This window comes from Phyllostomus discolor, chromosome 5, assembly GCF_004126475.2.
Source record: "Phyllostomus discolor isolate MPI-MPIP mPhyDis1 chromosome 5, mPhyDis1.pri.v3, whole genome shotgun sequence".
NCBI lineage: Eukaryota > Metazoa > Chordata > Mammalia > Chiroptera > Phyllostomidae > Phyllostomus > Phyllostomus discolor.
The window spans coordinates 75,367,395-75,379,046 of record NC_040907.2 but is presented as its reverse complement, the minus strand read 5'-3'; the positions used below and the strand labels follow the sequence as shown (position 1 = coordinate 75,379,046).

Genomic DNA, 11,652 nt, shown 5'->3' with positions numbered 1-11,652 from the left:
TTGAGAGCTGGATGGCTGCAGAGCAAACTCTGGCTCCCCCTGGGTGTGCCTGGACTGGGCGTTTCTAAATGGAGCAGAAGCTCCTATTCAAGCTTCTAATCTACATGGCTCAAACACTCGTTTTCAGAAAATTGAGAGGAAAGGAAAATGAGTTGGCATTGGCCTGAAGTGCTTATTTAAACTTATCAGGTGCTAGTGGTTGGTTAGAAGGGGAGAGAAAATAGTAAAAATTATTAGAATGTGGGGTTCTTCTTAATTTATTCTAGGAGTAAAAATATATCATGGATTTCATTTTACTCCAGAATACTATTTTGGTATTTTGCAAATAAGAAATACTTCCATATTACTTTTTTTTCAATGCAACCCACCAAAAGTAAGTCCAGTTCCAATACACTTCATCAGCCTCAAAGGATGAAGTGTAAGTTATGTTTGAGAAATCAGCCTCAAATGGAGAGTTCTTTTCCAGAAAATTTTGAACAGAAAAGCCTGGGGCCTTTCAGTTGACAAAGGCCAATGACATCAAATTTCCCAGGGCTTCTTCCCTGTCTGCTAAAGTAACAGAGTTTTTTTTTTTCCTTCTTTATTTTTATTTGAACTGAATACTTGTCAGGTCAGCCTAGCTCTTACAATCATAGTTTCTATAACCAAGACAAGGCAAAATCTTGCAAACCAGTGCAAATCAGATTTGTTAAATTAATTCCCCTTCAGGTTTTTCCCTTTCTATGCTATAGGAATATATTAAGCAGTGGGATAGAATCTTATTTCCACCTATACCCTATACAATTTTATAGATGTGAGATTTTATGTTGCGCAGGTATGTGAGAGCAGAAGAAATGAATTAGCAGATCTCAAATAGAATTCCATTATTTAATGGAAAATAAAATATTTCCCTTAATTCAAAATTTGAAGTGTCTACCATCATTGCTGACAAAGACAATTAGTCTGTTACTCTAAAACAGAAAAGTTGTTTGCAAAATTATCTTGGGTTTACTGTTAAAATGACTTAAAGAATGGCTTTATTAAGAATTACTTCCTGTACTGCAAAGCCAGCAGAGGGAACACTGAGTACTGATTTAGTAGGGGCCACCAAATATCTGGTATTTGGGGAAAAAAATCTCAGTAATGGAGAACTGGTTATAAAGTACATAAAGTTAAGTAATGAGAATGCAGAAATCTTTCTCATTATTTGCTGTTCAGAGGCCTAACACATTCCAGCATGCATACACTTACTCAGTAGGTGAGAAAGACGACTTTAATAAAAGGCTGTATGTCACATGTTTTCTTACATTTTAAGACAATGACTAAGAACAAACCTACTTCAGAAGTCTAAGCATTCATATATACTGATAATCTTATAAAGTCAATGGAAATTACTAATACTATATTTCTTCAATTCTAAGAACTTTTTCATTTTCATTATCTCTGAAATAGGGCTATGTCCTGCAACTGGGGGATGTCATGGTTTAATCAGCAGTTTTTCTTCCTTAGTGGCATGTAATAATGGTGTTCCTTAAAATCTATTGGATTTGTTGCAACACAGAAAATACACTGAATAGAAATAGCCCAGTGGCTATTTTTTTGGTACATACTTTTTAAAAATATGTGTGCTTTAAGCATAAACAAAATTACTATAACTGTTTTAACTTTCACTTTTCATATTCAGTAGTAGAGCATAAATGTCTTTAGAAATATAATCAAATGTCTTTAGAAATATAATTAATTCACTCACCTTGACTGAATTGTCACAAAATAGCTACAGTCTCAAATCACTTTGTGGTACAAATTTGAAAATAAGTATAGTATTTATAATTTTTTATTTTAGTGACAATATTGATTTTACAAAAAACAAACCTCTTAATTTTAATGTCAGATTGGTAATATTTAGGGCTGTGCTTTGGTGTGCATACCAAAGAAAATAAAATGTATGATGACACACCCAACTTTATCATATGCCCCAAAAATGTGCCTGTGATGTTTTTTGCTTGTTTTTAAGATTTGTTTCCCCTTCTAAAAGAAAAAGTATATAACTTGGGTAACTAATGGTCAAATACTTTTTGCTTTTACCCACAAAAACATTCTTGCTTGTGGTTAATCCTTAGAGATCCACTCAGATGTCTCCAAAGGGTGTTCTTTCCAGTAAAATTCTAAATCTGACAACCTGGGCCTCTTGCCAGCCTACATACTTTAAGAGTTTGACAAGATAAATAGAAATCTGCTGCCTAGCACTAGTTTGATCTGAGTTGAAAGCTGACTTAATTATGTTAGGTTGGCCCTCCCTAACCACCTATCACTGGCCTGTAGAAAAACAGTTTACTATTATGGTATTAGGGAAGACCAATTTTTACTAGAATTCTAATTTTCACACCTTGGAACAAAGGTAATTTTTGTGGCCACATTAACATGTGTTCTGAGTAGGCACCTTTTCTTTGCCACATTAGTCACAGTGGCCTTCACAAAGTTCCTTTCTTTTAAAATCATTGGAACGACAGGGTTGCCACTACTGTCCTTGGGTGGTTCACATCCACAATCTGTGATTATTTTTTTCACATCAGTGGCCATATTTAATTCTAGTCTTCTAACAATAGGATGCTTCTACTTGGAGTGTCTCAAGCATCTGAATTATCAAGGGAAGGATAACAGCATCCACTGAGGGCTTACTATATATCAAAGTCATTGAACCGTTACAACAACCCCATATAAAGTAGCTCCTAGTGTTCCTGCATCCGAGGAGGAAAACTGAGACTTGGTCACATCTCCAGGGCTACAAAAACCAGTAAGAAGAACCAATAGCCAGGTCTAATATAAATCCACAGGCTCCATTCTCTTCTGCTACTAGTCACCACCTTCTACAGTTTCTCTTTGCCTTGGGCTTTCAGTTCCATTTGTGGAGAAATATACAGAAATGAATATACATATGAAAGGATAAGGTTTTCATGGGAATGGGGAAAAGGACAGAGTGTGAAGTAATCTTTCATTTTGAAAATGTGGAAAACAAATATTTAAAAAGTACACAATTGATTCGGTCCTTTACTCACCATTATCATCCTATACAAAACTATGGAAATTCTCCCATTGAACTAATTATGGAACATTGCCTAACGTGTTCCAACAGAGAGCTCCTCTGCTTGGGTTATCTAGGATTTATAGAGAAGTTTAAATCATTAAAAAAAACCCTGTTTGGTTAAGAAAGCAAGTAATTATTGCAAAATTTCCTCTTTTCTGCCTTCCACAAAAATTGCTCTGAAGGGATTTACACAATACATCAACATCTGTGCTGTACCTAGAGTTGTTAAAATAATTGTGATGACAGGTGTCTAGGTACCACTTTCTTAATGGTGTTCAATATCCATTGATTTATTGTTGTAGCTTTCCTCCCCCCCTTTTTACGTCGTTGGCTTTATGAAGGAACCAAGGAACAGATTTTGCACTAGAGACTGAGTCTTTATTCCAATACTGAAAAGAACTAATAAAAATAATCACTTGGCTTTTAAGCAGAAAGCTTCCATTTACAGTATTTCACCCTTCCCCCCCTTCTAAGCCCCTTGTTACCTAACATAATGGTTAGAATACATTTCCGTCTCTCCCCTTAATAATTTCATGCATTAACATCCTCCTCTCACACGCGCGCGACAACGCGAGCGCGCGCGCGCGCGCACACACACACACACACACACACACACAGCAAAAGGAAAAAAGAGGCAGCAGAAATCTCAGCTGTACTTCTAGCCCTTTTAAAAAGTTTGCTCTCTAAATTGGAATGAGGTCAGATTTGGAGCTTCTCATTGCACGCGGAGATTATTATTGCATCGGGTTCCAAGCCAATGGGAAGCTCGGGGGAGGGGCTTGGCACGAGGAAGCGTTGGTTACAGCGGCTGATTGGCTGCGGCCAAGACTGTGAAAGGATAAAGAGGCGCGAGGCGGAATTGGGGTCTGCTCTAAGCTGCAGCAAGAGAAACTGTGTGTGAGGGGAAGAGGCCGGTTTCGCTCCTGGGTCTCTAGTTCTTGCACGCTCTTTTAAGAGCCTGCATTGGAGGAATTCTACCATTACCAGCTCCCTTCTTGCATAAAGGAAGCAGAAACATACATTTATTCATGCCAGTCTGTTGCATGAAGGCTTTTTGGCTTCCTACCTTGCAACAAAATAATTGCACAAACTCCTTAGTGCTGATTCCGCCCACAGAGAGTCTTGGAGCCAGAGTCTCTTGTGCTTTGCATTGTAAGAAAGGGACTAAGTGATAGAGATGATGTCGCTTTCCTGAGCTCCTGAGAGCGCTCGTGAACTGGAATCAACTGCTTCAGGGGAAGGAAAAAAAAGAGAGAGAGACTTGCCTGGGAGGCGGCGAGAAACTTGCATTGGAAGCTCCAGCAACCAGCATTCAAGAAACTCCTCTCCACTTTAGCACAGTCTCCAGACTCAGAGCCAAGAGACAGAGCAACTGCAGCGCGGTGAGAGAAAGAAACAGGGAGGGAAAGACTCTCCAGTCTGGGAACTATAACTCCTCTGCAAGAGGCGCAGGACTCCTTCCCTTGATCTTTTGGAGACTTTCCTGTCGCCCACCTCCGCCCCGACCGGGAGTGGAGGGGTCCGCGCGGCTGCCGCGAGCGTTCTCCCGCTCGGCGTGCGCTCAGCCGGAGGAGCCGGGAGGGCCCGGCGATTGCGCCGCGGCCGCCGCGAGGCTGTGAGCGCGCGTGGGAGCCCGCCGAGCCGAGGCCATGGTGCAGCAAACTAACAACGCGGAGAACACGGAAGCGCTGTTGGCCGGCGAGAGCTCGGACTCGGGCGCCGGCCTCGAGCTGGGCATCGCCTCATCCCCCACGCCCGGCTCCACCGCCTCCACGGGCGGCAAGGCCGACGACCCGAGCTGGTGCAAAACACCGAGCGGGCACATCAAGCGGCCCATGAATGCCTTCATGGTGTGGTCGCAGATCGAGCGGCGTAAGATCATGGAGCAGTCGCCGGACATGCACAACGCTGAGATCTCCAAGCGGCTGGGCAAACGCTGGAAGCTGCTCAAAGACAGCGACAAGATCCCTTTCATTCGGGAGGCGGAGCGGCTGCGCCTCAAGCACATGGCTGACTACCCAGACTACAAGTATCGGCCCAGGAAGAAGGTGAAGTCCGGCAACACCAACGCCAGTTCGGCCGCCGCCGCCTCCAAGCCCGGGGAAAAGGGCGACAAGGTCGGTGGCAGCAGCGGGGGCGGCCACGGGGGCGGCGGCGGGAGCAGCAACGCGGGGGGCGGAGGCGGCGGCGCGAGCGGCGGCGGCGCCAACTCCAAACCAGCGCAGAAAAAGAGCTGTGGCTCCAAGGTGGCGGGCAGCGGGGGTGGCAAGCCGCACGCCAAGCTTGTCCTGACGGGCGGCGGCGGGAAAGCGGCAGCCACCTCCTCCTTCGCGTCGGAGCAGGCGGGGGCTGCCGCCCTGTTGCCCCTGGGCGCGGGGGCCGCCGACCACCATTCGCTCTACAAGGCGCGGACTCCCGGCGCTGCAGCCTCCGCGGCTGCCTCGGCCCCCGCCTCGCTCGCGGCCACGGGCAAGCCCCCGGCCGAGAAGAAGGTGAAGCGCGTTTACCTGTTCGGTGGCCTGGGCGCCGCGGCGTCGCCCTCCGGCGTGGGCGCGGCCGCGGACCCCAGCGACCCCTTGGGCCTGTATGAGGAGGGGGGCTCCGGCTGCCCGCCCGACGGGCCGAGCCTGAGCGGTCGCAGCAGCGCCGCCTCGTCGCCGGCCGCGGGCCGCTCGCCTGCCGACCACCGCGGCTACGCCAGCCTGCGCGCCGCCTCGCCTGCGCCGTCCAGCGCGCCCTCACACGCGTCGTCCTCGGCCTCGTCCCACTCTTCTTCTGCCTCCTCCTCCGCCGGCTCCTCGGCCTCCGACGACGAGTTCGAGGATGACCTGCTCGACCTGAACCCCAGCTCAAACTTTGAGAGCATGTCCCTGGGCAGTTTCAGCTCGTCGTCGGCGCTGGACCGGGATCTGGACTTCTCCCTGGAGCCGGGTTCGGGCTCGCACTTCGAGTTCCCGGACTACTGCACGCCCGAGGTCAGCGAGATGATCTCGGGGGACTGGCTGGAGTCCAGCATCTCCAACCTGGTCTTCACCTACTAACGGCGCGCGCTGGAGAGGAGGGCCGGGGCGACTGAGGTAGAAAAAGTGGACAGAGAGAGAGTAGGAAGAAAAAAGGGGAAAAAATGGAAAAGGAAAAAAAAAAAGTAATGAGTGAGGTCGGCTTGTTCGCGTCGCGGTCGCAAAAGAGGAGTGCGCGGCGTTTGGGGACCCACGCTCCCATCCCCCATCCTCTCTGGGGACGCGGTGGAGTCGAGGGAGACGGGAGACCTTTTTATTGTTGTGGTTGATGTTGTTGTGATGGCAAAAAAAAAAACACCCAAAAAAAAACAAAAAAAAAAGCTTCGAATGTCCTCCCCTTTGTGTGAAGAGACCCCCTCCTCCCCCCAGGCTTCCGGACTGGTAGGCACCCCAGCGAGAAGCTGAGTTGGGAATTTTCTGGAGACTGAAGGAATCTCGTCCCTCTCTTTTCGCCTCCTTAGTGTTTTTATATTTTTGTTTGGTTTCTTGGTCAAGAGAAGAGGGGGGTAAAAAAAAAAAAATCCAGCGCGTCCCTGGGGACTTTGTCCTCAGCACTCCCTTCCCCCCACCCTGAGGAAGACGCAAGGCTTGGAGAGGCGAGTTTGACCGACGGCAGATGTTTTGGGGCCGCGCTGGCTCCAGCGACGGGACTGAGGGACTCCATGCAGGCCAATGCCCGTCTTTTTTCCTCCCCCCGCCCCCACCTTTCTTTTTTTCCTAGCCCCTGCAGCCGGAGGAGATAGGAGATGCGGAGTGACCCGGGCTCGGAAATGACCTGAGAACCTGGTTGGAAGAAGCCACACCAGCGAGGGCAGGGGAAGCGGGGGCGGGGGCTGCAAGGACGCGGACTGGAAAGGGGCGAATAACAAACTGAGACGGATTTGCACGTTGGGGAGAAGGTGGCGGCGGCTCCGGTCTCCCGTCTTCCACGTGGATGAAATCAGCGAGGAGACCTCCCGAGCTTGCAGGAGGAAAGGCGACTGTTGGATGTGGTCCCGGGCAGTGGAGGGCGAGTGGTTTGGGGGGAAAGAGGTTTTTTTCTTCTCTTAATTGGAATCGTGATGGTGTTGGATTATTTCACTGGTGGGGTTACTATAGCATGTTCTCCTGTCTATCTTTTAAAGATTTCTGTATGAGACTGTTGAGCAGTTTTTAAAATAGTGTAGGATAATATAAAAAGCAGATAGATGGCGCTCTGTTTGATTCCTACAACAAAATTATCACCAGCTTTTTTTCATTCTTAACTCTTTAAAGGATTCAAACGCAACTCAAATCTGTGCTGGACTTTAAAAAACAATTCAGGACCAAATTTTTTCTCAGTGTGTATGTGTTTATTCCTTCTAGGTGTAAATGAGAAGACGTGTTTTTTTCCCTCACCGATGCTCCATCCTCGTATTTCTTTTCCTTGTAAATGTAATCAGATGCCATTTTATATGTGGACGTATTTATACTGGCCAAACATTTTTTTCTTATTTTGTTTTTTTCTTTTTTTGTACTTTCATTTCTTCCTTCCTTCCTTTTTTCTTCCTTTTCTTTCTTTTTCTTTTCTTTCTTTCTTTCTTTCTTTTTTTTTTTTTTTTTTGGTAGTTTGTTGTTACCCACGCCATTTTACGTCTCCTTCACTGAAGGGCTAGAGTTTTAACTTTTAATTTTTTATATTTAAATGTAGACTTTTGACACTTTTAAAAAACAAAAAAAGACAAGAGAGATGAAAACGTTTGATTATTTTCTCAGTGTATTTTTGTAAAAAATATATAAAGGGGGTGTTAATCGGTGTAAATCGCTGTTTGGATTTCCTGATTTTATAATAGGGCGGCTGGTTAATATCTCAGTTTAAAAAAATCAGCCCCTAATTTCTCCATGTTTACACTTCAATCTGCAGGCTTCTTAAAGTGACAGTATCCCTTAATCTGCCACCAGTGTCCACCCTTCCACCCCAGTCTTATGAAGGGGAGGAGAATTAGCCAAACACTGTATGCTTTTAAGAAAAACACATTTTTTAAACAAAATACTGTTCTGTCCAGAGGCTTTAAAACTGGTGCATTTACAGCAAAAAGGGATCCTGTAGCTTTAATTTGTAAACCACATCTTTTTTGCACTTTTTTTATAAGCAAAAACGTGCCGTTTAAACCACTGGATCTATCTAAATGCCGATTTGAGTTCGCGACACTATGTACTGCGTTTTTCATTCTTGTATTTGACTATTTAATCCTTTCTACTTGTCGCTAAATATAATTGTTTTAGTCTTATGGCATGATGATAGCATATGTGTTCAGGTTTATAGCTGTTGTGTTTAAAGATTGAAAAAAGTGGAAAACATCTTTGTACATTTAAGTCTGTATTATAATAAGCAAAAAGATTGTGTGTATGTATGTTTAATATAACATGACAGGCACTAGGACGTCTGCCTTTTAAGGCAGTTCCGTTAAGGGTTTTTGTTTTTAAACTTTTTTTTGCCATCCATCCTGTGCAATATGCCGTGTAGAATATTTGTCTTAAAATTAAGGCCACAAAAACAATGTTTGGGGGACAAAAAAAGAAAAATCATGCCAGCTAATCATGTCAAGTTCACTGCCTGTCAGATTGTTGATATATACCTTCTGTAAATAACTTTTTTTGAGAAGGAAATAAAATCAGCTGGAACTGAACCCTAAATCTTGACTTTTGTCATTATTATGCCTGATGCCTAAGATTAGGAGGGCCCTGTAGCGTGTAGAGATACCACCTGCCTTAGCTTTGAAACAAGTGAGTTCTCAGAGAGGAGACTGTTAAATGCCACCTTATTGAGGAATACTAACTTCCTCTCTGCCAAATCTGGCAGGCCCTGACCCTGAAATGATGGCGTCAGCTGAATATGTGTCAACTCTACGCGCTTTCTAGGAATTTTCTAGGAGCTTACTGCATTTTCGAAAGCGTTCTTTGTCTTGAAATTTTAAAGAGGGGAGGGGCAACATGGACAGAATAAAGACGCAACTGGCTGGCTGATCATTTTTTAACTTTTATGTTCCTAAAGCTGCTTTCTCCTTGGCTTGCCCATAGTTACCATCTAACAGTGGCTATAATTATTTTCCACAGATGAAGAACAAATAAGCCTGTTAAATTATTAATATGTTGTGGAGGAGAAAGCCATTACCAATCAAGAAATGTAAACATTGTATAAATTTTTTCCTTAAAAGCAGAAAGGTTCACGTGGTGCTAAAGTCTCCCATTTTTGTGCCATGCCCAATGTGCTTATTAAAGGAAAAGTGAAATGCAGCAATAAGGATGACCTGGGAGAAGCTGGCTCCCTAGGGGCTAGGAAGAAAGCTCCCCCTTATGAATGTGAATAGCACACATTCAGCTAGTGGAGATTTACACTTTATAAGGATTGGGCCTGGCAGTATTATTGAGACATGCCTTGGATTCCTAAGGCCCATTAGTATTTGGTTTGGAAGCTGCAACTTGCTAAGTGGCACTATTTCTTGTTAATTTTGAAGGTTAACAATTGCCATTCATAAAACCCATTTTCACTTTCCAAATGTTAACTAAAAATGTGTGCTTGGTATTTCTTCCATTTTTCAGCCCTGGTGAGGAGGGGTTAATAAAAAAGTATTTGGAAATAAACCTTTTAGTCATCTGGGATTGCTTGTAGGTAAGGGAGAGTCTCTCCTGAAGTGCCCAGCTGGAAGAAGACATTTTTGGATCCTGTAATCCAAAACAAGCAATTTTCTTTTGATCAATGAAAAGCAGTAATTCCCCCCTCCAAAATAATAGAATTATTGTGTTTCAATATAAGTTTTTTACCTTTTGAAGATTGTTACTGCTACTAGTTCCCAAATTTTTCATTTATATTTTTGCTCATGCATTCAGTTTTAATCACATTTGTGTTCTGCACTTGGAATATCTTGTTTTTTTAAAAAAACCTTAAAAATTGGTATGAAGTCTCTTCAAAAACCTTTGCAAAAGAAGGAAGAGCTCTTCCATAAAGTGCTTAAATTTAATTTTGTCCATTGTACTAATGATAGCGTGATTTTTTTTTCAGACCCTAAGTATCAAAACCTTGACATAAATAAGCTTATATGATGCATTTTCTAGGTATATTTTATTTTGTAAGATTCTCTTGTTTATTCTCCCTTGACTTTCCATGTAAGGGCAGATGCTTTAAATATTTTCTTGAAGAATTTTGGTAATGTTACTTTAAAAATAAAAGCTTAAATATGTGTGTCTGTCCTAGGAGGGGACAGAGTAAAAGAAACAATTTTGTACTTTTCTGCCTCTGAATCAATTTACATTCATAAGAGACACTCACATGTTAGGTGATACGAGGCATAATAAAGCTGAGAAACCAAACAGTTTAGTATGATTTTTTTCCTTCAGATAATTTGATCAATAGAAAAGAATAAATTTCAGATTTTCTTTTAAGACTGTCACGCCATTTTTCTTTAAGGACACTGCTTCTGGCCCTGTGCTCCCTCAGAAATGTTCATCAGTAATGCTTAAGCAAGGGTTTTCAATTTCTAATTGAATACTTGTAAGTGCCAAGAAAAAAATAGAGCACGTAAGCTGATGTGGTGGGCTGAGTGACTAAACGGACTTCCTGGATTTGTACTCACCGCTCTGGAGGGGCGTGGGGCCTGGGTACTGGAGACATTAAAGGATTCTGAAGAAAATGAGAAAGCAAAGGCCTGGGAAGTGGATATCAACATTTATAAGTACCGTATTTCCTGTGTTTACAGAGTGCTCATGAATTCGAAAACATGGTTTGGGTAATGCTACAGGTCAGAATGTTTAATCATAAATTTAAAATAATTAAGCATCCCAAGGAGGTACTTGGAAAAATCTATATGTCAAACACACACACACACACACACACACACACACAACAAGCTAAGAATCTGCTAGGAATACAAATCTTATATATTTGGATTTCTTAAGGCAGAAGGTTGTTGTAGTTCATTTTTCTCCTGACATTATTATTAGGCCCTTTTTATTTTCTTTGAGGCCTATACAATACCTTGCTAACTCATATTTACTAATGTTTGTTTACCTGTATCCCCCTGATTTCATTCTGGAACATTAGCTCCATATACATTTCTGTATCTCCACTCAGCTATCATTTGAAAGCTGAAGTGGAGGGGCTGGAGGAGGAAAGTATCTCCAGGCATCTGAATGGGGTCAGACTGATAACAATCTACCAAATTCCCCTTTACACAAATTCATGTGCTGCCTACCATTCAAAGCCCTGAACACAATGATTTAGTCCATCTTTCTAGTTCTCCAAAATTGTAGACAAACTGGTCTCTCTCAGACTGGAATTCTTAGAGAACAGGAACTAGGCCTTAAATACTTGTTTTCCCAGATTTGCCTTCCCTGTTTCCTTGCATACAATAAATGTGTTTTTCTTATGTGTTGGCTTTATATTTAGACTGTTTCAAAGGCACTTTAAGAGCTTCCAAAATGCTTTTGCATATTATGCTGGTGGTGGGTGGGAACCCCAGATTTTGTGGAAAGTGACTCAGGCCACCTAGCTGTGAGGGACGTTGGTCAAATTTCTTAGTCTCTTAAAGCTGTAGTATTTCTAAACTGTTA

The 11,652-nt window shown here is 43.3% G+C and overlaps 1 protein-coding gene across 1 annotated transcript; it reads left to right on the top strand.

The window, feature by feature from the left end:
- The first annotated feature begins 3,914 nt into the window (after positions 1-3,914).
- Positions 3,915-8,739, top strand: SOX4 (SRY-box transcription factor 4). The gene has a single exon (XM_028512370.2). The coding sequence runs from the start codon at positions 4,714-4,716 to the stop codon at positions 6,103-6,105; it is 1,392 nt and encodes a 463-aa protein (XP_028368171.1). The 5' UTR covers positions 3,915-4,713; the 3' UTR covers positions 6,106-8,739.
- The last annotated feature ends 2,913 nt before the right edge of the window (positions 8,740-11,652 follow it).